The sequence below is a fragment of the Crotalus tigris genome, unplaced genomic scaffold (assembly GCF_016545835.1).
Source record: "Crotalus tigris isolate CLP2741 ecotype Arizona unplaced genomic scaffold, ASM1654583v1 scf7180000017853.129334, whole genome shotgun sequence".
NCBI classification, from domain to species: domain Eukaryota; kingdom Metazoa; phylum Chordata; class Lepidosauria; order Squamata; family Viperidae; genus Crotalus; species Crotalus tigris.
This window is the reverse complement of record NW_024096675.1, coordinates 87913-114722: the sequence shown is the minus strand read 5'-3', so window position 1 is coordinate 114722 and position 26810 is coordinate 87913. Positions and strand designations below refer to the sequence as shown.

At 40.0% G+C, this 26810-nt stretch overlaps 1 protein-coding gene across 1 annotated transcript in view; it reads right to left on the bottom strand.

Moving 5' to 3' along the window:
* The window catches only part of LOC120308023 (cardiomyopathy-associated protein 5-like), a 47178-nt gene that overhangs the window by 7002 nt on the left and 13366 nt on the right, over positions 1-26810 (bottom strand). The window contains exons 2-4 of the mRNA XM_039343442.1: positions 14209-23464; positions 4168-4263; positions 1575-1808 (exon numbers count right to left, since the gene is read on the bottom strand). Coding sequence (XP_039199376.1) covers positions 1575-1808; positions 4168-4263; positions 14209-23464 — 9586 coding nt within the window. The remainder of the gene's footprint in view (positions 1-1574; positions 1809-4167; positions 4264-14208; positions 23465-26810) is intronic.

Sequence of the window (26810 nt, the reverse complement as noted above, 5' to 3'; positions counted from 1 at the left end):
TAGAATAGAATAGAATAGAATAGAATAGAAAACTTTATTTGGCCAAATGTGATTAGACATACAAAGAATTTGTCTCCGATGTAGAAGCTCTCAGTGTATATACAAAACAATAAGTAATAATAATCATAATAATGATACCAATAAGAGAAGGCAGTAGAAAAGATGAGAAGGATAATAGCAATATAGCCATACTATATGGGTAAATATACTTAGACATAACACTGTGCTGTGGGGATTAGGTGTTCATCAGAGTGATGGCGCAAGGGAAAAAACTGTCTCTGTCTGGTTGTTTTGGCATGTAATGCCCTGTAGCGGTATCCTGACATAAGGATATGAAACAGTTTATGTCCAGGATGTGAGGAGTCTGTAGATATTTTCTCAGCCCTCTTTCTGACCAGGGCAATGTACAGATCCTCAAGGGAAGGCAGGCTGGTAGCAATTGTTTTTTTCTGAAATCCTAACTATTCGTTGAAGTCTGTACCAAACCAGACAGTTAGAAGTATAAATGACAGACTCAATAATTCCTCTGTATCAACAGCTCCTGAGGCAGTCTGAACTGAATTGATGCAGGAAGAACATTCTTTGTTATGCTTTTTTAATGATAATTCTGATGTTAGATATCCTTTAGAAATCCTGGGAGATTATAGAACCTACAAACTTGAAGGAGTCTACTGTTGATACTATGTTGTTTAATATAGTAAGAATTGGTAGAATAGGAGGACTCCTCCTAAAATCCACTCTCATCTCTATAGTTTTAAGTGTGTTCCACTCCAGATTGTTACAGCTGCACTTCAGAGCCAGTTGTTCAACCTCCTGTAACTTGATGTATATCAAGTTACAGTAAAATAAAAATAGGGACTTTCAGTCTCCCTGCAGCACTTTGAAAGTGTCTGCCCTTTATGGATATGGAAATCAAGCCCAGGATAGTCCCACCAGTGCTTTTAGGAAATATGCAAGTACAACATAAAAGAAACTCAGGAGAATACTATAGAGATGGAGACTGTGTAACAAGCTTTTCTTAATTTGATGTATTTGGATTGCAAAAATCCAATGAATATTATTTCAAAATTAAGCACCAATGACTTCAGTGGAACTAATTCCTTATTTAATGTATAGAATTGAAACCTCAAAGTTCTATCCCAATCATGAGCCTGCTGATTAATAAATAAATAATGGCCAATCTGCTTTCATGAAGAGCTATGTAGCAAAAAATATCAATCGTAGACTTATTTTTTTTCCATGATCCCAAACTTTGGGAAGATAATATAGCAGTGATGGCGAACCTTTTAGAGACCGAGTGCCCAAACTGCAACCCAAAACCCACTTATTTATCGACGGATGCCAGGTGCGCGTGGCCCACTGGATGGGTGTGGCTGTGGTCATGGTAGAACCAGCTGTGCCGGATTGCATCCAGCCACGTGGGACCTCGGTGAGTTAGCAGGCGGCTGGTTGAAGAGGAATAGTTGCCATCTCTGGGGCATGGCGCACGTGCCCACAGAAAGGGCTCTGAGTGCCACCTCTGGCACATGTGCCATAGATTCGCCATCACTGTAATATAGCTTTGCACTACTTACCTTTAGGAAAGCAAAATCATCAATATCTTCAGTTTCTTTTATTATCATTTCTAGTGTCTCCTTTGCTGTATCGATATAGTCTTGAAAATTAACCATCTGTTCATAAAGATATTCCATTTTTGTATTCTTTGTTTCTTCAAAATTCTGTAACTTTCTCTCATGGTGACCAATTACCATCTTTACCACATTTTCATTTTGCTCTCCTAATAACTTCTCCTTTTCCTTACAGTTGTCCTAGGAATAGAGGTCAGAAGAAAACATAATATTCCAGCATGAAACATTAAATGAAATTTCTTTGTAAATATTTCCCCTTTAGGAGATGAGACTTCTAAGCTACTTTTCCAGGTAAAATTCTTCAAAATAATAAACCACTATTGAGCATATTCAACAAAAGCAAGCCTTCACAATTTAACTTGGGCATTTGGCTGTATTGTCAATGGGTTCTTACAGTCAAAAAGACCATTATATTGCATCTTATGAGGAGAGACTTACTAGATGTGGTCAAAAAAGTAAGATGCCATCCATAATGGTGTAATCAGAGCTATGTCTGTTTTTTATGTATGTTATACTAAAAAACAGGCTGTGCTCTGCTCACACTAGCACAACCACCATTTTGTCTTTTATGACCTTATTGTCTTTTATGACCATAACCTAGGGACACACTTGTATGTTGCACTTCCACATGATAGAAATTATGGTTTTCTTCTACATGACAGCTTTTTAGACATCTGAAGAAGGGCTTCATATTATGTCTAAAAGATTTATTGAAGAAAGGACAGATGTAGAACAATTCTTTTCTGACAAAATAGAGTTGATATCAAAGTAAATTTACAATTGGCAGGCCAAAAGAATTACTCGGAAAAGAAGTTTCATTGGAGCTACAAAATAAATTGGTTAATATGATTAACCAAGACAATTTTTTCCTATTGGATTTATAAAAGGAGCTTGTTGAAGCCTTGAAGAACTCTGTGCAATGAGACAAAGAAGAGAAATCAAATACTATGATAATATTTAAGTGACCTAACAACTATTAGATGTAAAAAGAAAGGTATATAAAATCAGTCTAATTAGTCAGGTTAAAACAAAATCTGCTATTACATCTTGGGATGAAGAGATAATTGTTTGTAACCTTAGGGGAGATGTGATGTCACAAAATTTGTTTACACTTATTATGATATAAGATGGAAGTCACTTTTATTTTTTATTTTTATTCTCTTTTCTTTTTTAAGTTTAGTTTGTATTAGATTTTATTGTTATAATCAAAATTATTAATAGAAATATATGTCCAGTGAAGAACAGTTTCACACATATAGCTAAAACAAATCACTTCCAAGCATATGATTACAATAGTATTAAAATCTAATAAATAAGTATGGAAATCAGAATGCCTCGGTTCACACAACAGTCTAAAAACCCAAGGCAAACATACTATACTATGACTTAGTATGTTGTACTAATCCAGGAAATATAATCGTAATTTCTTCCCACAGTCCACTATCAATCTTTTTCTCAAGGAATACAATAATGTAATTCCCTCTCTCTTTATAAGACATTTATTCATTTACAGTATTCTGAACTCTTTGTTTTGAATCATCCCAAGTAATCTGAATCCTTTTTACATTGTGATATATAAAACATGGACTATGTTTAACCAACAAGGAAGAGATATTGCCCAATATGTGAGGTACATAACAAAATTTTGGATAGTTCATACAGTCTGGTAAGCCACTGATAGGAATAAATGAATGGTCTTCAAAATTTAATATTGAAAGAGAAATTTAAAATTGAATTTGCTGCAGTGGAAACTTACTGAGTGGAGAAACAAGCTTACCAAAGCAACTATAATGATGAGAAATAGAAAAGGACAGCATAAAGGGAGGATGTAAGATAAACACGTAGGCAAAAATTAGCTGGGTCTTAGAGTGGGAAAGGAAGAATACAAGCTATAAAAGCCATTGTAAGAGGAAAGGGTTAGCCATGGAAAATTCACTGAATGAGAAAACAGGTAAGAACCTATTTTTTTTTAAGAAGTCATAAAAAAGGGGGGCCCAGAATTCAGACAACTGAGCATGTACAATTAGTTGATTAATATTAACTGACACACCTTGCATAAATTATCTCCTAATTTTAATGTACATGTGATATATGATTTAGTATGTAGCAGGAAATATGTAGGAGGCGGTGGGAAAGAGTGTAACCTCATAGTACCTCAGCCAGTGGGGAAAAGGAGGGATGTGGCAGCCAGGACAGGGTTGTATAAAGAAGGGAATATTTTGGGTTGAAACTTTGGAGAGAACCAAGCTTTGAAAACTTATCTCCCCACTTATTGCAATAAATGAAACAAAAGGCCCTCATTGGGTCTTGGCTGGTTATTGGTCAGGTGAGCTTGCCTCTGGTCACCAAGGAAAATAGCCAGGAGCACATAACAGCCACAAATAAGCAAACCATAAGATGGCCTGAAGGGCTATCTGAGCCCTGCATTGTGAGGCATGGTAAAAGCAAGCCCTTACCAGCAGAATGACTAAGCAATCTAGTGAGCTCTGTGCTAAACTGAGATGATGGTATCCATTCACGGGTTCTTTGCTCAACCTACCTCTAGAGTATTAAACAAAGCTTCTATTTCACTGACACATTCTTCAATTTTCAAAGATCTTTGTTGCAAAATATCTAGGAATCCATTCAACTGGCCCTGAAAGAGATAATATATATATATATATATATATATTAAAAATCACAATTGCCTAAAAAAAGATCAGTTTATAATGTTTGCGTGCATAGGATTAGATGCTAAAAATTGTTTAAGCTTTCATGAAAAGGTTTCTCAAAAGCCATCATTGTATCACTGATACACAGCAAGAGAGAGGCTCAATGGCAGTCCTGATATCCTCACCATGGAATTGAGGTCTAAATGAAATATGCTATTGATCTACATACTTATTTCCTAAGAAGTAAGACTAACTGTATTCAATAGGACTTACTGTTGGATGGGATATTTCTTCCAGTCTTACTGGGTAGCATTTTACTAGCACATAAGTCAAAATGCAAAATCAGGGGATTTAAGCAAATTATGAAGAATGTTGTTATGTCCCGAGCCTTGCAAACGGCTCGGGCGTTTGCAGGCAGTCCCGGGCAGGTGCAAAGCTGCCCGGGACCAGACAGGCTGTCGCCAGCGCCGTGCGCATGCGCGGGTGCTGGCGCGGGAAAAGTATCACATTTACCCGGGAAGCGTTTATATAAGAAGCTGGGAGGTTTTGGGAGCTGCAGAAGCCATCTACTTGTAAGCTGAACGCTGAATAAAGGAAACTGAGAACTTCAACTGCTTCTCGTGTCTGCTTCCCGCCAAGGACTCAACACTGGCGACGAGGATGGGATGCCTTACACCGCCTGGAAAGGAAGAAGTGTAAGCTTACCCAAGTGAGTCCTGAGCGGCGGAATGGCGTCGACTCGGCAGCTACCCGCCAATCCAGTGCGCATTCGGGGGTAGGCTGGCTGATAGACCCGTCTTCTGAAGATGGCGAAAATCGGAAGGCTTTCGGAATTCGACGTCTCACATCCAGAGCGGTGGGAGTCATACGTAGCCAGGGTGGAGAACTACTTCAAGGCAAACCAAGTGAGGGAAGAGAGCTTGAAGGCTGCCACCCTGCTTTGTGTTTGCGGTCAAGACGCCTTCGACATCGCAGAAAACCTTGCAGCACCTGTTCCAGTAGAGTCTGTCAGCTACGCAGATCTGAAGAAGCTACTGAAGGAGCACTTCCACCCCAAGATGTCCGTCATCGCATGGCGCCACACCTTCGAGCAGAGGGATCAATGGCCCGGTGAGTCGGCCAAAGAATTCATCGCCGCATTACGGAAGGCCGCCAAGCACTGCGAGTTCAAAGACCTCGAAGAACGACTGAGGGACCGATTCGTGTGCGGGTTAAGGCATCGAGATCTACAACAAGACTTTTCGCTAAAGAAGAATTGTCCTACCAAGATGCCTTAAGGGAAGTCACCGCAGAAGAAGCAGCAGGCGGCGCTGTCAAGAACATGCGGCCGATCAGAAACAGTCCAGAGGTTGCATCCGTGCACCAGGAAGACGTCCAAAGAAACTCCGAGGAGGATCCGGACGAGGAAGTCGACCGTCTCCACCCCACGAAGGAAGGAAATCAGAAGGGAAGCTCTTCAGCTCCACTCAAGTGCATCGGCTGTGGAGGTCGCCACAGGAGAACCGACTGCAAGTTCCGCTCCGCTACCTGCCGGGCATGCGGCAAACAAGGACACATTGCAGCTGTGTGTCTGGGCCGACGAAAGGTACAACCTCAGGAAGAACTGCGCCTGAAAGGTACCAGGGTCCCCAGCCAGAATAGGGTAGGTTTTTGCGCTTCGCGAAGAAGCATCTTCAGGACAGGCACACACAAGCCCATCAAGAAAAAGCTGTCACTCAAGGTGAAGCTACAAGGGGTTCCATTATCTATGGAACTAGACACAGGGTCTGCCCTTTCAATCATCTCCTTGCATACATTTAGGAAGATTTGTTCCGGTAGTGGAACTCAGGCCAAGTTAAGGCCTTCTGACATTGTGTTAACAGATTTTCAAAATTCAAGAGTGTGTGTTAAGGGGGAGGCCACCCTTAACGTGCAATACAAGAGTTTTGAAGGTCCACTAGACTTATTAGTAGTAGGGGGTGAACGAACGAGTCTCATAGGACTCGATTGGTTTGAGGCCCTGGGGATACACGTCACAGGACTCAACAGCTTACAAACACTCGACCTACAGGAAGTCTGCAAAGAATTTGCAGATGTTTTCAGCCCCCAGCTGGGCACATTCAAAGGACCCCCTGTGTCCTTAAAGCTAGACCCCACTGTCACTCCCATTAGAATTAAAGCAAGAAGGGTCCCTTTTGCTTTAAAGAGTAAAATTGACACTGAGTTAGACAAACTGATCCAACAGGGAATTCTAGAACCTGTTGATTCCAGTCCTTGGGAGACCCCCATTGTCACGCCTCTAAAGGCAAATGGGGACATTTGCATTTGTGCTGATTACAAATGCACTCTTAATAAGGCATTGCAGCAACATGCCTATCCTGTTCCTGTGGTCAGTCATATTCTGGCCTCCCTCAAGGGGGGGCGCGTTTTTGCAAAGCTTGACCTAGCTCAAGCGTATCAACAGCTGCCTGTTGATGATGATGCTGCTATAGCTCAGACTATTGTGACCCACAGGGGAGCCTTTAAGGTAAAAAGGCTACAGTTTGGAGTGAATGTCGCTCCTGGGATTTTCCAAAGCGTAATGGAAAACACACTACGGGGCATACCGGGGGTTTGCCCCTACTTTGATGATGTCTTAATTGCAGGAGACTCCACACACATTCTAGCTGAAAGGCTAAGGGCTGTTCTGTTAAGATTCAGGAAAACAGGCCTCAAGCTCAAAAGAGACAAATGCAAGATTGGGGTGCCTTCTACTGAATTTCTGGGGTTCAAAATTGATGCTGCTGGGATTCACCCTGCTGAATCCAAACTAACAGCTATTTTAGAAGCACCTAGGCCAAAGTCTAAGGCCGAACTTCAGGCCTTCCTGGGCCTCCTGAATTTCTACAATTCTTTTCTTCCACATAAAGCTAGTGTAGCTGAGCCTCTTCACAGGCTACTAGACAAACAAGCAGTGTGGCAGTGGTCACAAACACATGAGGCTTGCTTTAACAAAGTCAAGGCCTTGCTCACTTCTAACAGTGTACTTGCACATTTCAACGAATCTCTTCCTGTGTGCATCGCATGTGATGCGTCCCCTTACGGGGTAGGAGCTGTCCTGAGCCACCTCAGGTCTGACGGAACTCAGGTTCCTGTTGCATATTACTCCAGAACATTGTCTCCTGCTGAGCGCAACTACGCTCAGATAGACAGGGAGGCTCTAGCTGTTGTTGCTGGAATTAAAAAATTCCACGATTTTCTATATGGCAGGCATTTCACGGTCTTTACTGACCATAAGCCTCTGCTGGGACTGTTTACCACACGTAAGCAGACTCCCCAAATCATTTCCCCTAGAATGCTTAGGTGGTCTATTTTTCTGTCTGCATATGATTTTTCTTTACTCCACAAGCCTGGGAAAGAAATGGGCCATGCTGATGGCCTCAGTAGATTGCCTCTGCCAGTAGTAGAAGCTGACCCTGCGCCAGCTGTCAACATTCTATCAATCCAAGCCTTGCCCAAGCTCCCTCTTTGTGCCAGGGATGTTGCCGCTGAAACAGGTACAGATCACACACTTTCACGTGTCCGTTCCTGGGTTTTGTCCGGTTGGCCTGAGCACTGCCCTAGTCCTGAGTTTCAGAGTTTCTGGTCCAAAAGAAACGAGTTGTCCCTTTCTCAGGGTTGTCTGCTTTGGGGAAACAGAGTTGTCATTCCCACCTCAATGAGGACTAGGGTCTTAGAATCCCTCCACGAGGGTCATCCTGGCATTGTTCGTATGAAGGCTCTTGCACGCAGCCACTTGTGGTGGCCTGCTTTAGATAAGGATATTGAGGCTAAGGTGCATGCATGCCACCTGTGCCAACGATCTCGCCCAGAGATGCCCCAAGCTCCAGTGCATAAATGGGAGGAAACGCAGTCCCCATGGTCTAGGGTGCACATTGACTACGCTGGGCCCTTTCAGGGCCAGTTCTTCTTGGTCCTTGTTGACAGCCATTCAAAATGGCTTGAGGTTGTACCTGTCTCTTCCACCACCACTGCAAAGACTATTCAGGTACTGAGGGGGATTTTTGCTGCACACGGGCTTCCAGATGTCATCGTGTCTGACAACGGCCCTCAATTCACTTCCTCCGAATTCCAAGCTTTCTTACAGGCTAACATGATTCGTCATGCCACGTCTGCACCCTTCCACCCGTCCACCAACGGTATGGCTGAACGTATGGTGCGCATCACAAAGGACGCCTTGAAAAGACTCACCTACGGGGACTGGCATCACAGGTTGGCTGACTTTCTCCTTTCTTATCGCACCACACCGTCCACTTCTACAGGGAGAAGCCCAGCTGAACTTCGCTGGGGGCGTCAACTTACTACTAAACTTGACCGGTTGCATCCGGACAGACTGCCTTCATCTACCTCACATCCTAGGGCACCTAGACAACTACTTGAGGGTGCCCCGGTTTGGGCTCGCAATTACGGGCCTGGTCATACCTGGGTCCCCGCTTCTATTTCCAGGGTCACAGGTCCTCTCTCCTACGAGGTTGCCCTGGACAACGGTCGTGTCCTGCGTCGGCACATCGACCAACTCCGCCCTAGGCGGGACTTTTCAGATGAGACTCCTGGGTCTTTTCCAGGGGGGGAGGGGGACCCTTTGGAGCAAAGGGAAGGGCACGAGCTGCTGCCCATCTCCACTGATGGAGCCACAAACGGCCCATCCCAGGGTTCCGCGAGAGCTCCGAACAAGAATTCTATGAGCCTACCTAACTACCAGGCATCCACGCCTACTCCAGCCAGGGAGTCACCCCGGGGGCATACTCACTTTCCACACACATCACACAGCACTCCAGTCACGGAGGATACCCGGGGGCATCCCAACAAATCATTCCCCGCAAGAGAGCTGGCACACAATCCCCAAGGTTGGCCTGACCTTACCCCAAATTCTACAGGGGGTCAAACATACAGGGAGGTGGTCGAGGAACCAAGTCCCGACTACAACACCTCTAGCCCAAATCAGGGAGTAACTGAGTTTTGGGAAAGTACAGGAACCCACACAAGCCCGGACACAGAACGGGGTTCAGGGACTGGTCAGCCTCCTGACAGGTCTTGGACGGACCTAGGAGGTTCAACAGAGACGCCCAGCAGTGGCTATCACTTCAAGGGGCCCGAGGGTCTACAGCTAGGCAGGTCAACCAGGTCACAAAGTGACAGAAGCCCTGGCCTGACGAGCCCGGTGGGCAAGCAAGCAGGCCAGGCAGCGGGGCACAGTCCTTGGAAGGCACCAAGGCAAAATAAGGAGAACAGGCTCACATCTCCCTCCAGTCAGGGAACTCATGCTAGTAACCCAGAGCTGAGAAGGTCACAGAGAGCAAAGAAGTCTCCTAAATACTTAGAGGATTACATAACATTGATGGCTAAACAAAAGCCAGGTAACGATAGGAGCACTGAGAAGCAGAACACTGCATAAAATAAATGATTATATGTTGGTAGTAGTTTTAGCCCGGGGGAAAGGGGTGTTATGTCCCGAGCCTTGCAAACGGCTCGGGCGTTTGCAGGCAGTCCCGGGCAGGTGCAAAGCTGCCCGGGACCAGACAGGCTGTCGCCAGCGCCGTGCGCATGCGCGGGTGCTGGCGCGGGAAAAGTATCACATTTACCCGGGAAGCGTCTATATAAGAAGCTGGGAGGTTTTGGGAGCTGCAGAAGCCATCTACTTGTAAGCTGAATGCTGAATAAAGGAAACTGAGAACTTCAACTGCTTCTCGTGTCTGCTTCCCACCAAGGACTCAACAAATGTGTTTGGCAATAAGCTCCATTAAAATAGAAATAAAAGGTGTGCTTTTCCTTCCTTCCTTCCTTCCTTCCTTCCTTCCTTCCTTCCTTCCTTCCTTCCTTCCTTCCTTCCTTCCTTCCTTCCTTCCTTCTTTCCTTCAAGCTTTCATCTTTTAAGCCTTTTTTTTCCAGCTTTTGTGTCTTCAAATAGTACTGCTGCTTCTTTTTCAAAAATATTATTAATTTTAAATTAATGCCTCAGAAAACCCCTAGTTTTGTAATGGGTACATTTAATTATATAGAACCAATTAAATAGGAAATGTATGTATTGAAACCCCAGGGCCAAATCCTTCAAACCCATAAAGTATCCGACTTCCAACAATTGCCCAGAGTTTTCCAGGCAGCCAGGTTTTAAATGCACCAGAGATTGATCTAGGCTGTTTTGACAGTTTGTGGATCTATTTGGACATTAGGATTACTCTGAGCACAGGATGTTTACAAGTTTACAAGGCTTTAGACCTCACAATGAACCAGCAGCCATTAGCTGAGAACAAAGCATTGTCAAATCACTAGTGCTTGTCAGCCAGTAATTGATCAGATCTTCCCTCTGAGTTCTGTGTTTAAATGAAAATCCTTTGCCCTCTTCACAAAATTAAATGGAAATAAACAACTAATATATCTCTTGTTTCTGTTTGCATTGTTTTGACAAATTTCTATGGACATAAATTCCTAATGCTATTAAGCTGGTGTTCCTCAACCAGAGCAACTTTAAGATGTATGGACTTTCAGAATTCCTCAGCCAGCATGTGACAGTACCACTACAGCTGAAGGCAGGTGAACCAAAGATCCCTACCCCACTCCAAGTGAGAATACAGGATGCCCTCTTAAGCACTTGTCTACATTTTCTTTATTATTAAATTTATTTGTCACCCATCTCGCAGAGTTCAAGGTGACTCTGAGAGGCATTCACTTCCTTAAAATAGCCCTTCTGCATTCATAGACAACACTATTGCTACAGGAATCGATCAAATTGGACTCAGTTGCAAGGTCCCAGTTATAACATTATGTGATCGTTAGGTTGCTCATCTTGTTACACTTCCTGGATTGTGCCTTTATTTGGAAAGTCTTTGTGTGTTTACTAGTTTGAGATAGCATTTTCATTCTAGTTTCATCAGATGGTTTTCTGGGAGATTCTATATATCAGGATTTTCCAACCTTAACAATTTTAAGATGCATGGACTTCAACTCCAGAAGTCCCCAATCATCCATGGGTGTTGAAGTCCACATGTCTTGAAGTTGGTACATTATATTAAAACACAGGTTAAGTTGAGGCTATAGAACAGTGGCTCCCATCCTTTCTATACCCCGCACCCCTAGAATGCTTTTGATATATTCTTGCACCCCTTACAAAAGTTCAAAATAATGGCAATGAATTATGCATATACATTATAATTTTGAAAACTCAAGTTTTCGTACCTCCTGGAATATTGTCTCGCACCCCTAGGGGGTGTGAACAGTTCTGGTTGGGAACCCCTGCTATTGAAGGAAAAAGGGGCAGAACATTGTACTGTATGTGGTTCCTTTAGATTGCAGGCTGTCAAAGTGGCACATTGGGAGGTAGGATTTTGAATATGTGGTCCTAGCCACCATCTTGACTTAAAAAAATCTCTTATACACTCTCAGCAGCTTATTTTTAACTCTGTAATTGACAAAAGCTGAAATGGTTAGTTTCAGTTACCTGCACATTTTTTACAGAAGGGTAAGATCACATGTGAATACATAGTAGAAATGAAGCAGAAATGCCATCTAAATGATCTTTCTGCCTGGTGGAGCTATATCTGTGGAGGATAATTTATTACAGAGCTAGAATTCATTTCTGGCTCTCTTTCTAAATTGCAGGGTCAAAGACAAATGTCACAGAATGTCCTTGGGTCCTTCGACTTTCAAGAAACCAGTTTAGGGACAATTACAAGGCCTATGCCTCTGCTGATATTCTTAGCAACTACTTATTGTCCACCACAGTAATATGGAAAATCTACCTTGCCCCAAGCTAGGTCCTTTTATATGAGCTGGAGTACAACTCCCATAATTCTAGCCAACATCCTATAATTTGGAATGATATCTGCTGGGGGCATCAAATTTGGAAGACTATTATATAGGACAGCAGCAAATATCTAATAAAAAACAAAAACAAGGAGAACTTTGCAATGAATATGAATGTGTTCCATCAGATTAACATGTTCTTTGCCAAAGTAAAAGGGCATGGAAAGGAAGGTGAAACAGTTGGGTGTAGAGCACAGTGTCAGCTAAAAAAACTCCATTCATATTTCAGCTCTTAAAGGAGTTCACTAAGCTCTTAAAATAGTTTTTAAGTCAGGAGTGGGCACTAAGATAAATAATCGAAAATATCCAAGCTTTTGCTCTTTATGTGGACTTTGTTCTTCTGCTGGTGGTGTGCTGCATTATGCTTCTAACTGTTTTAAAGTATATTGCAAGCCAATCAGAAAGTTTATTTTCTCAGGTGGCTTTATTTCAAAATTACTACATTAAACAAAAAACATAAACACCTGAGTGAGGAAGGAAGGAAGGAAGGAAGGAAGGAAGGAAGGAAGGAAGGAAGGAAGGAAGGAAGGAAGGAAGGAAGGAAGGCTTAACAACATTCAAGAGAAGGGCCAGACTATATCTCTGCAATAAAATCTGAATATATCTGAAATCTAAGATTATATGCTGCACATAGTATCTACCTGTGATCTGATTGGGACTTCTAGAATCCTCTTTTCATACTACTTTTCATATTTCATTACATTATGCTATATTATACTACATTGTACTGTATTACATTATATTATGGTATTTAATGTCCAAGTTGAAAATACTGGGGAAGTTTACAGATATCAAAATGATGGATGGATGAATGGATGGATGGACAATACATACCAAACATCCACAGAAAATTTATGAACAAACTCATAATGCTTTGTCTAGAAAAGGGCAGGGAGTGTGTCATACTTTAGCACCTGAACTGATGAAGTGAAGATGCCATAAAGGTTTCCTTATGGACCACATTCTACAGATGAGGACCCTTTAGAAAAAGAGCTTTCCTTCTCCTGTTATTATAAGACTCATCAAGAGAAGAACTCACAATATTTATTTCAACAGTCAGGCCAAAACAGTTTTTCTGTGTAATCATACTTCAGTGTTGAAAACCTTGCTTTACTGCTCAAAGATCTTTAAAATCCTTTACTATGAAAAATTGCTATGATTTTTGTTTGCTCTATCATCTTGTTTTTGACTGAATTATAGAAGTATAGCAAACCTTTGGGTGAAACTTTCTGTAATTATGTTATCACCCTTCTAAAAATAAATATGGTCAGCATCTTACCATCTGGGATTGTATCAAAGGATGCGTTTACATTAACAGAAAACATGGACAAGTGCACAAGGCAAGGCACTTGGTTTTCAAGATCTTCTCCATCCATTTCTTGATTCTTAGTTTAGAATGTTGCTTTCCCAGTTGTTTAACTGTTGATCAACATTTTTCAACCCTTCTCTGAACCTTTTAAACCTGGTTTATTTGGGATGGATTACTATTGCACATGGTAGTCCATCCAAAATAAACCAGGTTTAAAAGGTTCAGAGAAGGGTTGAAAAATGTTGATCAACAGTTAAACAACTGGGAAAACAACATTCTAAACTAAGAATCACAGCAGAAATTACCTAGAACGCTTAAGATCAGATTCTGAGATTTTCTGATTTTATAAAAAAAAATATCACAGTGCGGTTCTAATTTTGGGAAATGTAGTGTTTCCCATTACTACATATTCTTTACCTGTCTTCATTTCTCAAGAAAAAAAGAGACAGAACCTCAGTTTCTGTGGGAAAAATAACAACTATGGAAATACATCCCTTGCTTCTGAGCCATTTTAAGAAGAATTGTTATTCCTGCAAGCCAACTATGCATCATATTAAGCATAAAAGCTTGTCTTTTATTACTGATAAGTTTTACTTTCTTCATCTTGCAGAAATGTTGATGCCCTCAAATGTTCTCTACCTCAATACATTGCCAGTGGCCATATTGCCTAGAGCCAACAGGCATTAAAGGTCAAAACATCTAGAGGGCACTAGATATTTATTGCTGCTTTTATCTATTTTAAACACTAATGTATGTCAGTGAGAACAAAGAGCAGTATAACTGCATATTTTTATTGTCTTACCTTTAACACAGTCACAGCTGTACCCAAATCGTCTACATTATGGTCTTTATGCTCCTCAAAAAGCTTATCCTCAGAGGAGATGGGACATTTGCACTGGTAGCAGTATGTATCCAAATGTGCTTGATCAACTTCTTTCTGTAGAAATTCATATTCTGGTACATTTCTTTGTAGCATTTCAAGATCAAGCAATTCAGCTGACTTTTCTTCAGCATACATTCTTGCCTCTCCTTCATTCACAAATTCATAAGTATCACTAATGCCATCTAGGGATTCTTTATCATCAAAAAGCAGTTCTTCACGAGCTATTTCTGAAGAGATTTCTTCCTGAAAGACATCCTCGTGGGTAACCATTTCATAGTTCAAGAGCTCAGCTAGATCTTCTTCAATGTCACTGTCCTCTTCCTCTTTTATTGAGTATAATGGGTAGGTATCAAAATCATGCGACAAGAGAGAATAGTCAACTTCCTCAAATTGGTTATCAGATTTTACTTCTGCTGCTAACTGGTCTGCTGTGTCATTCTGCATTAGATGCTGGCCACTATTTTCTCCAGTTCTGCTCTCAGATTTTTGCACTTCAATGTCCCAACATGGAAGATCTTTGTGATCTAAAACATATGTATCTTGTATTGGGGACTCAGCTAAAACATACGTATCTTCTAGTTGACTTTCACCTTGCTTCTCAGCCTGACCTAATCCTTCATGAGATTGTGCCATTTTTTTGGCAGTCTTTACAACTACATCTTCATCCATTCCAGGAACTTCTCTTATTTCAGACTGTTGGTTTTGAATGATTGCATGTCCAGCATCATTCTTTGATCCATCTTGCCCAGATGATTCAGTCTGATATACAGTTGCTGCATAATCAAGTATTGGACTGGACTCTTCATCACTTGTTTCTTCTGGTACCAGCTGACCTGGGTCATCAGGTAAGGATTCTTCTTCATTTCTCTGACTACTGTCATCATTGTTGGCTCCTGAGCTATAGAAGTCTCTTCCAAAAGGAATTGCATGTGTTGGCTGACAAATCCTAATTTTTATGTCACTCACAATCTCAGTTACCCCATATGTAAGTGTATCATTCAGACATTCCTCCACTTGGCCAGATAGATCAGGATGAATATCTGCAGACTCATTCTTTTTTGCATTTGGTTCGTAAGCATCTTCTGTGACTTTTGGTTGGGTTAAAGTTTCCTCTTTAAAAGATTGACCATCTAAAATGTCTTCATTCTTGGATTCTTCCACATTATTTGGAGTGTAATCTCTAAGAATTTCCTTCTCCAGATGCATTTCAATCCCATCATCTGGAATATGATCTCTGATATGAAAAGGCAGATCAATATCCTTCACTTCTTTACATTTGTGACTACTTTTTTTAGAATCATCCACTGCTTCTTCATAGAAATCTCTACATAAAAATGCCAAGGCAGGTGGCATCTCTAGAACCTCAGAGTCTACTACAGTCATTGGCAAGGAAGCAGTTGGAGACTGAGACAATTCATCTTTCTCAGTATTAAATAAGACTGCCTTAGTGTTTGCTAAGTTATCATCATCCCCAACAGCTTCAATCATTTTAATTTCATTTGCTGTTTTTGAAGTGTCTTGATAGGTAGCTGTTGCATTTTGTTTTTCTATCATTCCATTAGAGGCTTCATTCAATTCTCTTTCTAATAAAGACAACTCCAAAATATTCTTTGATTTTGCTACTGGATATGTCGCTTCCACATATTGTTTATCTATATTATCAAATGGTCTCTCTGTGTCCTGAATAGACTTTTCTTTTTCTGTTTGGGTGAAGGATGTATTTTCAATCAAAGTTTCCTTTTCAACATAATCAATATTGGCATGATTAAAAATATTATCATTCTTGTTTTCTGGAATAACAGAAATCTTTTTGATTTCTGTGCTTTCCTTAATACCTTTCTCTTTTTCAAGTTCCTTTGATTCATTTGCTGTCATTTCAGGGTGATCTACCTTTAAGTCCTCTGTACATTGTTTATTTGGTTTGTCAACTGAAGGTTCCTTATCAACAACTACATTTCTAGTATTATTACATGCTTTTGTTTCCAACAATGAAATGGTTTCTACTGCCTCTAGTATAATCTTTTTTCTATCAACAGAGGAAATGAGAGGAACATTAGTTTTCACAACTTCACAACTTTCAGAAATATTAACTATGTCTTTTCTTAGATCAAGATCAGGAGCTGGTATGGCTTCTTCTCTCAATTTCTCTTGATCTTTGAATTCCTTCTCTTTACTCAAATAGTTTTCAAGCACTTTCAAAGTATCCTCCATGGTAGGCAAATGTTTTGTTTCTTCTGCTTTTGAAATATGTTCTGTACTAATGATTTTGTCTACCTGGGGTTCTGATTCAAATTGTGTTGGAGAAAACTCAGTTTTCTTCTCTGCCACTGCATTTTTCTCAGGAAGGACAGTTGAACCATTTATTGAGTCAGTATCCCCAAAAGGAGCTTGAGTATCTAAATTCTCTTTTTCTGAGATCTGGGGGGAAAACATTTCTATTGTCTTTGCCTCAGAAAGAAGGAATGAAGCAATGGACATGGGTTCTTCTGGCATCTCCTTTGCTATTACAGTTGTACAAGGCTGCTTTTCTTGTTTCCTTTCTGGATCCAATGTAACAGAGTTGGATGGGCTCAACAAAGATGTTAAGACAAAAGATGGATATGAATTCTCTTCTAGCTCTTTCACTTTCTTAGTGAAAAGAGATGAAATGAGTGGTTCTTGTTCAGAAGTCTGATTTTGTCCCTCAAATGAATATGGTTCTGGTTGTTTTGAATAAGATAAATCTAACTGTTTTGTATCTAGGGATGCAGTGAATGATGGATACCTGTTGGGTTTCATTTCATTTTCTGACAAAACAAATGGTTTATCTTCCATCTGAGCAGCTTCAGACCATGTTATCTGCATTTCTTGTTTTTCTGCATCATCCATCAACTGTGATAATACAGGAACACCAAAATCTACCTCTCCAGTTTTAGGCAGATGATCCTCTTGTTCTTGGAGATTCATATCAGCCAAATGGAATGAATCTTGAACATTTGCAGAACAATAAAGCTGAATTTCTTCCAACTCTGATTCTTTTACTGATTGCAACAAGTTGTCATCTTTTAATGGAGCATCCTGGTCTTTTGAACATTCAGTCTGAGAACTTGGTTTTTGGTCTTCTTTTTCTTCCTGGTAATATAATATTTCTTGAGGTATGGTGGAAGATGAATATAAAAGGGTTTCTTGTTTGGGTTTTTCTTCAGTGGAATTCAATAAAGTGAGACTTTCCTGCTCTGATTGCAATGCCACTGGGCTATATAGTTTGCTATCCTGGCTCCTGGTTTCAGAATATGGAGTAACAAGCAAATGAGACCGAGTATCCTCCATATTTGCTTTCCTAGCAGCCACATCCATTGGTTCTTCATTGAAAATTGAATGAGACTGCACTTGTTTCTCTTTTTCAGAAGCAGCACAAGATGAAATATGTTCAATAAAAACATGTTCTGCAGACAATGCTGCAGAAATAGGAGACTGTTTGTTTTTTTCTTCAGATGTAGCTTCAGATTTGGATTCCTCGGACACAGTTTTTGTGGTCATGGATGAATGCAGTGGTTCTTTGCTGACCTCCTCTAAAGAGGAAGTTGTAAGGAATGGTAAATCTAACAATATATCTTGAGACTCAGGGAAAGGGAAATTATTTTTTCCTATCTCAATTCTGTCAATATGTTCTGAAGAAATAGAATTTGATTGCTGTGAGGCTGGTAGTGAACTTACTCTGGCCTCCATAAGTATTGCCTGGGGCTTTATTTTATCAGGGACAAATGATAAAATTAATGGTGGTGATTCAGATGCCTCATTTAATGTCTCAGACAAATCATTTTGATTTCCCTGTGTTTCTGAAGCAGAACCTTTTAATTTGGATGTTGGAATTATGGGTGCATTACATTTAGTTTCTTCCCTCACTTTTTTAATTGATATTGGCTGTTCATCTTCTGATTCTGCTGTCACAAATATAGGCATTTGAAGGCCTTCTCCTTCTGTGCTTGAAATGGGAAAGGATGCATCTAAATGTTTTCCCAATTCAGACATGAAGTGCATCTCATTTGTGGAAGAAGTCTCCAACTGTGCAGTTATAGGTTCAACAGCATATTTTGCCAGGTGCTTTGATTCTGGACCAGCAGTGCCATAGTGCTCTGCATCAACCTTATTGAGTTGCATGCTTAAAAATTCAGAATCTTTGGCTGCAGTTCCTGAAATATCTTGATTTTCTTGCAAATCCATTGAATAAACTGACTGAGATAAATCCTGCCTAGTTGTGGGCAAAGGAGGCTGGATCCCATTTATCTCCTTTTCCTTTCCTATCTGCACTGTATCCACTTCAATGGGTAGAAGTGTTTGTGATAAATGCTGAAGAGTTTGCTGCTGAACAGCATCTGTCTGTGATGGCTCAAAACCAGGATATAATGAATCAGGTTGCAATGGCTTGATGATAGGTTTATCGGGTTGCATAATTTCCTTATGCATTTCATTGATAGAATGCAAAGCAGTTGTTCCTTCCAGCTGGGATGAAACAGTAGAATTCTGCTGTATAAAATGCTGTCTTGATTCAGATTCCAATGATTGTTTCAATTGATCTTCACTTATTTCACAAGAGTATTTATCTTGTTTCTCAAAATCTGATTGTACTTTTATAGTGGATTGCAGCTGATTTTCTAAATTCAATTCTTGCATTTGAACAGGTGCTTTACCTGGGTGCTGTGCAGATACAGTTGGGAAAAGTTGCCCTGTTTTTGTACCTATGCCAATTTCTGGCTCCCTTGATTTAGATACTAATTCTTTTGCTAGAACCTCTGTGGATGACAAGGACAGATTTTCTTCTTTTGTTGTTTCAGCATTTTGGAAAGACCCAATAGAAAATTGTGCTTCTGCTATCAAAGGAGTTAATTCAGTGGAATCAGACCAATTGCTTTGTTTTTTCATTTGCTGAGGCAGGCAGAATATATTAGAGTTTGGCTGTTCAAACAATGATGCAGTAATCTTTAATGAGGGTGGCTGTGTTCCATGCATTTCCACATTGGCAGTGAGAAAAGATGAAGTAGATAGCAACTGTTCCGATGAGCTGAGAGGTTCAATAACTTTGTCACTGAGAATTGATATCTCTTCAGGTCCATGTGGTGCCTTTATGGATTTGGAGATAACAAGATGTTCTGATTCTGAGTGTGCTGGTGTTATAGAATGTTGTTGAGCCATTTCCTCCTGTGTGTTTGAAACTGAGAGTGTGGAATCTGGACACAAAGATTCTGCTGAGGCAAGTTGAGTCTCTGTTTTATCTCTTACATGGTTTCCTTCTGAGACAGTGGTCAGAGATGGCCGAGTCTGAGCAGCTTGCCTTGGCAAGTCAGATTTTATTTTTTCTTCTTTTGTGGCTTCTTCTTTAACCATAGTATAAGAAGACTCTGAAAGTCCAGTGGGTTCTTCAATAGTATTACAGATTTCCTGTGTTGTGGAAACTACATCAGGTGCAAGTTCAGCTTCTTCACATTCTGATTTGTGGACCAAGGGAAGATAGCCTGACTTTCTTTGGAATTGATCCTCCACCCTTGTTTTGTTTGAAGAGTCCTCTGACAACTGTTCTATTTCTTGCTTTTCTCCTTCTCTGATAGTATATGGAAATCTTGCCTTTTCAGGGATGGCCTCTTTGGTTTCAGTTAAATAAAGAGGGACTGTTTGCCTTTCCGTTTCTCCAACAGAATGCTCCAAGGGTGTACCCCTGACTTCCATTTCTGAAGGAATTGTAGATTCCATAGTTTGATTTCTAATTTCAGCTAAATCACACACTTCAGGTTCACCATGCATAGCTGCTAAATCAAATGTGGGTTCAGATTCATGAACTTTGGATTTGTGTTCTGATTTCCTTTCAAAAGGTGTAGTTAATTTATTCTGTAACTGTTTCTTTTCTTTATATTCCTCTGCCAGCTGTTCTTTTTCTTCATTTTCTGCTTCTTTGACAGAAGATGGTAATTTTGATTTTTCAGGGATGGCACTTTTGGTTTCAGTTGAATAAAAAGAAACCTCTGCTCCAAAAGAATGCTCTAAGGGTGCATCTTTGACTTCCATTTGAAGAGGAATTGTAGATTCCATAGCTTGATTTCTAATTTCAGCTAAATCACACACTTCAGGTTCACCTTGCATAGTTGCTAAATCAAATGTGGGTTCAGATTCATGAACTTTGGATTTGTGTTCTGATTTCCTTTCAAAAGGTGTAGTTAATTTATTCTGTAACTGTTTCTTTTCTTTATATTCCTCTGCCAGCTGTTCTTTTTCTTCATTTTCTGCTTCTTTGACAGAAGATGGTGATTTTGATTTTTCAGGGATGGCACTTTTGGTTTCAGTTGAATAAAAAGAAACCTCTGCTCCAAAAGAATGCTCTAAGGGCGCATCTTTGACTTCCATTTGAGGAGGAATTGTGGATTCCATAGTTTGATTTCTAATTTCAGTTAAGTCAGATACTTTAGGTTCACTGTGCCTTGCTGCTAAATGAGATGCAGGTTCAATTTCATGAGCTTCAGACTTGTGACCTTGACAATCAAAGAAAGGTAGCTGGTCTGACTTTGTTTCAAAAGGTGTGGTTAATTTGTTCTGTAACCTTTCTTTTTCTGAATATTGCCCTGCCAGCTGTTCTTCTTCTTGTTTTTCTCCTTCTTTAACAGAAGATGGTAATCTTGCCTTTTCAGAGATGGCATGTTTGGTTTCAGTTGAATAAGGAGGAACTTCTTGCTTCTTGGCTTCTTCAGCAGAACGTTCCAAGGGCACACCTTCAACTTCCATTTGTGAAGAAATTTTGAATTCTATAGCTTGATTTATAATTTCAAATATGTCTGACACTTCAGGCTCACCACATATAGCTGCTAAATCAGATATAGGTTCAGTTTCATGATCTTTGGATTTATGGTCATGATAACTAAACAAAGGTAGCTGGTCTGACTTTGTTTCAAAAGGTGTAGTTAATTTGTCCTGTAACCTTTCTTTTTCTGAATATTGTCCTGCCAGCTGTTCTTTTTGGTTTTCTCTTTCTTTAACAGAAGATGGTAATCTTGCCATTTCATCTTTGGTTTCAGTTGAAAAAAGAGTAATTGCTTCCTTCTCTGCTTCTTCAACTGAATGCTGTAAGGGTGTACCACTGACTTCCATTTCTGAAGGAACTGCAGAGTCCATACCTTGATTTCTAACTTCAGCTAAATCAGATGTTTCAGATTCACCATGCCTTGCTGCTAAATGAGATGCAGGCTCAGTTTCATGAGCTTCAGACCTGGGGTCTTGACAACCAAACAAAGATAGCCGGTCTGATTTTGTTTCAAAAGGTGTAGTTATTTTGTCCTCTAACTGCTCTTTTTCTGAATATTGCCCTGCCAGCTGTTCTTCTTCTTGCTTTTCTCCTTCTTTAACAGAAGATAGTAATCTTGCCTTTTCAGGGATGGTGTCTTTGGTTTCGGTTGAATAAAGAGGAACCTCTTGTTTCTCTGTTTCTTCAACTGAAAACTCCAAGGATGTGCCATTGACTTCCATTCCTGAAGGAATTGTGGAGTCCATAGTTTGATTTCTAATTTCAGCTAAATCGGTCACTTCAGGTTCAGCATTCATAACTGTTAAATCTGATGCAGATTCAGTTTCTTGAGCTTCTGACTCCTGAACCAAAGACAAGGATGGCTGGCCTGATTTTATCTGTAAAAGCACAGTAAATTGTTCCTGCATTCTTTCTTTGTCTGAAGATTTCTCTGATAATTGTTCTTTTTCTTGCTTTTCTGTTTTTCTGACAAATGAGGGTAATTCTGCCTTCTCAAGGTTAGTATCTGGGGTTACAGTTGAATGAAGAAAAACCTCTTGCTTGTCTTCTTCAACAGATTGCCCTAAGGATGTGCCTTTGACCTCCAGTCTTGAAGGAATTGTAGATTCCATAAATTGAGTTCTAACTTCAGTTAAGTTACAACTTACAGGTTCACAGTGAGTAGCTATAATATTATGAGGGTGCTCTACATGTTGAATTGAAGTTTCTGATAACATTCTTCCCACTGAGTCAGATTGATTTTCTGTTTCTGTTTCAACATAAGGAAGTAGTTCCACAGGAACTGGGGAACAAGGCTGAGTTACTTGATTCTCTGATGGTGACCTCACTTCTTTTAATAAATCATAAAATTCCAAGGTCATTGGTATATGATCCTGAATTTCCTTCTTTTCACCAACAAAGTTAAATGATTCTTCCAGTGCAGTATTTGAAGTATTTGGAGAAAGAGACTGTTTTTCTTTTTTTTCCATTTTGTCAGACTCAGCTGGTTGAATCAGTTCTGGAAGTGAGGTATGAATTTCAGGTGAATATTGTTTGGTGGCTGGCTTCTTTGCTTTATCACTAAGGTATGCTGATTTTTTTGGTAGCTTTTCTGAAGGCTTTTGTATTTTAGGGAGAAAAAAATGCTGTGGTTTCTTTTCCTCTTTACTGTAAAGTGCAGACTTTGAACTTTTTGTCTCTACATGTCTGAGATTATAACTCAGAACTTCCTTCCTGTTATTCTTCTCTGCAGTGTTTTGTTCAATGTGCCTTAAAGATATGCCTTGTCTGGAGAAGATTTTGGGTGGTTCTCTTGGCTTCCTGGTGATCTCTGAGGGTGGAGGCATATCTTTATTGTTTATCCTTCGGAAAACCTTTTTATGTCTCTCTTCCAATACAGCAGTGATTTGAAGAATCCTGGCTCTTACTGTTCCTTTGAGGGGCAGTTCCCCTTTTTTCATCAGAGTATTTTCTTTCTCCTCTGACCCAGAAGTCACTACTTCCTGTGTGATTTGAACCAAATAGTCTTTAATCTTAGAAGGTTGTACTTGAGCCGGCCATGCTTGTGGATCAGATGGATCAAATTCTCTTTCTTCAGTTTTTTTCAGCAGTGACATCTGAGGAAAATCACATTCTTGGCTGTCTGGTTCTGTCTTCTCATTTAACATTTGATGGGTTGAATTGCTCGGTTTTTCCTGCATAGTCTTTCTCTCTTCCTTCAGGAAAGTAACTTTCCCTGGAGAACAATCTGTATATGAGTTTTCCATACTGTATACCCCGGATGTAATGCTGGCTTCTGAGGCATGGGATGTGGAACATCTACTTGAATTGGTCTCCCATGTTAAGCTACTTTCTTCACTTTGAACAGCCTCCATAGCATTAGGCAACTTGGTTTTCATCTCTTCATTCTGGCTATGTTTTTTAAAACTGCTAAAGAAACAAATAGTAAGAAACTATAACATTCTTTAATAAAAACAAGAATAACTAAATAATAAAATATATAAATATTACTTTTCAAAGTCTTAAATCTGTTTCATAAGACAGTACTGGGACTGAAAATCTTCCTTGCCATAAGAATACAGTGTTGGACTACTGTTACACGATAATCTAAAATAATTTAAGACAGGAGAAAAAGTTTTCCTTATAATTTAAAATGGATTATGAATTTGTATATGTGTAAGAGAGAGGGGGAGATATGTTATGCTCCGTGTGCCAGGTTTCAGCAATAAGTTTCAGCCTCTTGACTTTACACAGCTTAACTTTACTGCTAAACTCATAGTGTAGTGTGTGGCTAGATAAGAATTTATTTGCCAAACTTGAAGAAACTACATTGAGCAGATGATTGACCTCTGTCAGTGAGAGGGTGCAATTTCTTTCTTACACCCAAAACAGTTTGAATGTATTCCTCCTTCTTCCAACCTTTCCCTGTGTTTCATAGCTGAGTGGTTGAAGCTAAATAGTTGTAGGTTATTGACAAAATTAATAACTTTGTCCTGAGAACTGCTGATTCTTTTCTCACCATTCATGAAGGCCATGCTTTAAATAATATCTGTTATAGAAATGTGTGAAAATGTTTCAAATTTGAAATATTTTGATCTAATACTTTCATTAAGGTCAGAAATTTGTTGAACATTTCCAATGAACTAAGAATAGGTGTTTCAAGCTCTAAGAAGCTAATTTGGGCTCTGAATGGGTCTGAATCCAAAATCTTTTGAAGGCTTTAATATGCTGTAAGTTTTGCTCCTGCTTGTCTAATTCAAAGAAATGTAGAGTTCTTAAAGGTATATGAAATACCAAAACTTATTCCTGGCTCTGGATATCTTCCTCATATTTTCATTAGCCTTGGTGAGTTAAGAATATCACTAATTACTATTAGTAATAGCTAGTATTATTAAGGAGTCTGATGTGACATAGAACCAATCAATGTCATTTGAATCTCAGTGATCCTGAGTATTCCTATTTGAAGGAATAACATTTATGAAAAACCATTAAAATATTTTCAAAATATTTTTTACCAAGACTATGTAAAATGGGCACATAAGGTCATTAGCTTAAGTAATTCAAGGTCAAAACTCATTTCTGGTGTTTCCATAAAGGAGTATAAAAGGCATTACAGTTCCCCAGCTCAGTCAGTCACACCGCATTGTAAGGTTTATTCTGTTGGGAATCAGCATCTATAAAGGCCTGTTTTTTCTGGAAGCTTATATTCCTAACTACAAATGGGGAACCTCAATATACTTTCTTACCCTATGAGTCATGTTCCAGTTTTTTGCAGGAGACATTTATAACCAAATTGAACCATAACTGACAACTTAGAATATGATTATGATTATATCAATTGGTCAATCCATAAGACAATTGTTTCTCCCCTGACAAATAGTTTATTTCAATTTATCTAAAAATCCCTTTTAATATGCAAATTACTCCCCGTAATGTTTATCAAGGTCAAATCCAGGCTAGTATTCTTATTCTGATAGCAATTAATTCAAATGATAGAGCAGATTGCCCCACATTTCACAACTGGACACTGTTTAATGTTCCAGTTCTAATCTTTGTTTGAAACCTTGTAGTTTATGTAACCCCTTTATGGATTACTGCCTTGTCGTGGTGAAGGGGCTTGTGTAACTCAATGAAGCTATAAGCTATGCCGTGCAGGGCCACCCAAGACGGACAGATCATAGCAGAGGGTTCTGACAAAATGTGATCCACTGGAGAAGGAAATGGCAAACCACTCCAGTATCTTTGCCATGAAAACCCCATGGACAATACTAAAAGGCAAAAAGATATGACGCTGGAAGATGAGCCCCTCAGGTCGGAAGGTGTCCAATATGCTACTGGGGAAGAACAGAGGGCTAGTACTAGTAGCGCCAGAAAGAATGAAGCGACTGGGCCAAAGCCGAAAGGACGCTCAGCTGTGGATATATCTGGTGGTGAAAGGAAAGTCCGATGCTGTAAAGATTTTTTCTCCATAGGAACCTGGAATGTAAGATCCATGAATCAAGGCAAGCTAGACGTAGTCAAAAAAGAGATGACAAGACTGAACATCGACATCTTAGGAATCAGCGAACTAAAATGGACAGGAATGGGTGAATTTAACTCAGATGACCATCAGGTATACTACTGTGTGCAAGAATCCCTCAGAAGAAATGGAGTATCCTTCATAGTCAATAAAAGAATAGGAAAAGCAATACTGGGATACAATCCCCAAAATGACAGAATGATCTCAAGTCGAATCCAAGGCAAACCATTCAATATCACAGTAGTCCAAATCTATGCCCCAACCACTGGTGCTGAAGAGGATGAAATTGACCGGTTCTATGAAGCCCTACAGCACCTTATAGAATTAACACCAAAAAATGATGTCCTTATCATCATGGGGATTGGAATGCTAAGGTAGGAAGCCAAAAGATAACCGGAATAACAGGCAAGTTTGGCCTTGGAGTACAAAATGAAGCAGGGCACAGGCTAATAGAATTTTGTCAAGAGAATACGATGGTCATAACAAACACTCTTTTCCAACAACCCAAGAGACGACTCTACACATGGACATCACCAGACGGTCAACATAGAAATCAGATTGACTATATGCTCTGCAGCCAAAGATGGAGAAGCTCTATACAGTCAGTAAAAACAAGACCAGGAGCTGACTGTGGCTGAGATCATGAGCTTCTCGGTGCAAAATTTAGGCTTAAATTGAAAAAAGTAGGGAAAAGCACTAGGCCACTCAGGTATGAACTAAATCATATTCCTGATGAATATACAGTAGAGGTGATAAATAGATTTAAGGAATTAGATCTGATAGACAGAGTGCCTGAAGATCTATGGATGGAAGTTCGCAACATTGTACAAGAGGTAGCATTTCTTTCCCAAAGAAAAAGAAATGCAAGAAAGCAAAATGGCTGTCTGAGGAAGCTTTGCAAATAGCTGAGGAAAGAAGGGAAGCGAAAGGCAAAGGAGAAAGAGAAAGATACACCCAATTGAATGCAGAATTCCAGAGAGTAGCTAGAAGAGATAAGAATGCCTTCTTAAATGAACAGGGCAAAGAAATAGAAGAAAACAACAGAATAGGGAGGACCAGAGATCTCTTCAAGAAAATTGGAGATATGAAGGGAACGTTTCATGCAAAGATGGGCATGATAAAGGACCAAAATGGCAGGGACCTAACAGAGGCAGAAGAGATGGCAAAACTACACAGAAGAACTATACAAGAATGAGCTTAATGTCCCAGATAACCACAATGAAATGGTCACTGACCTCGAACCAGACATCCTAGAAT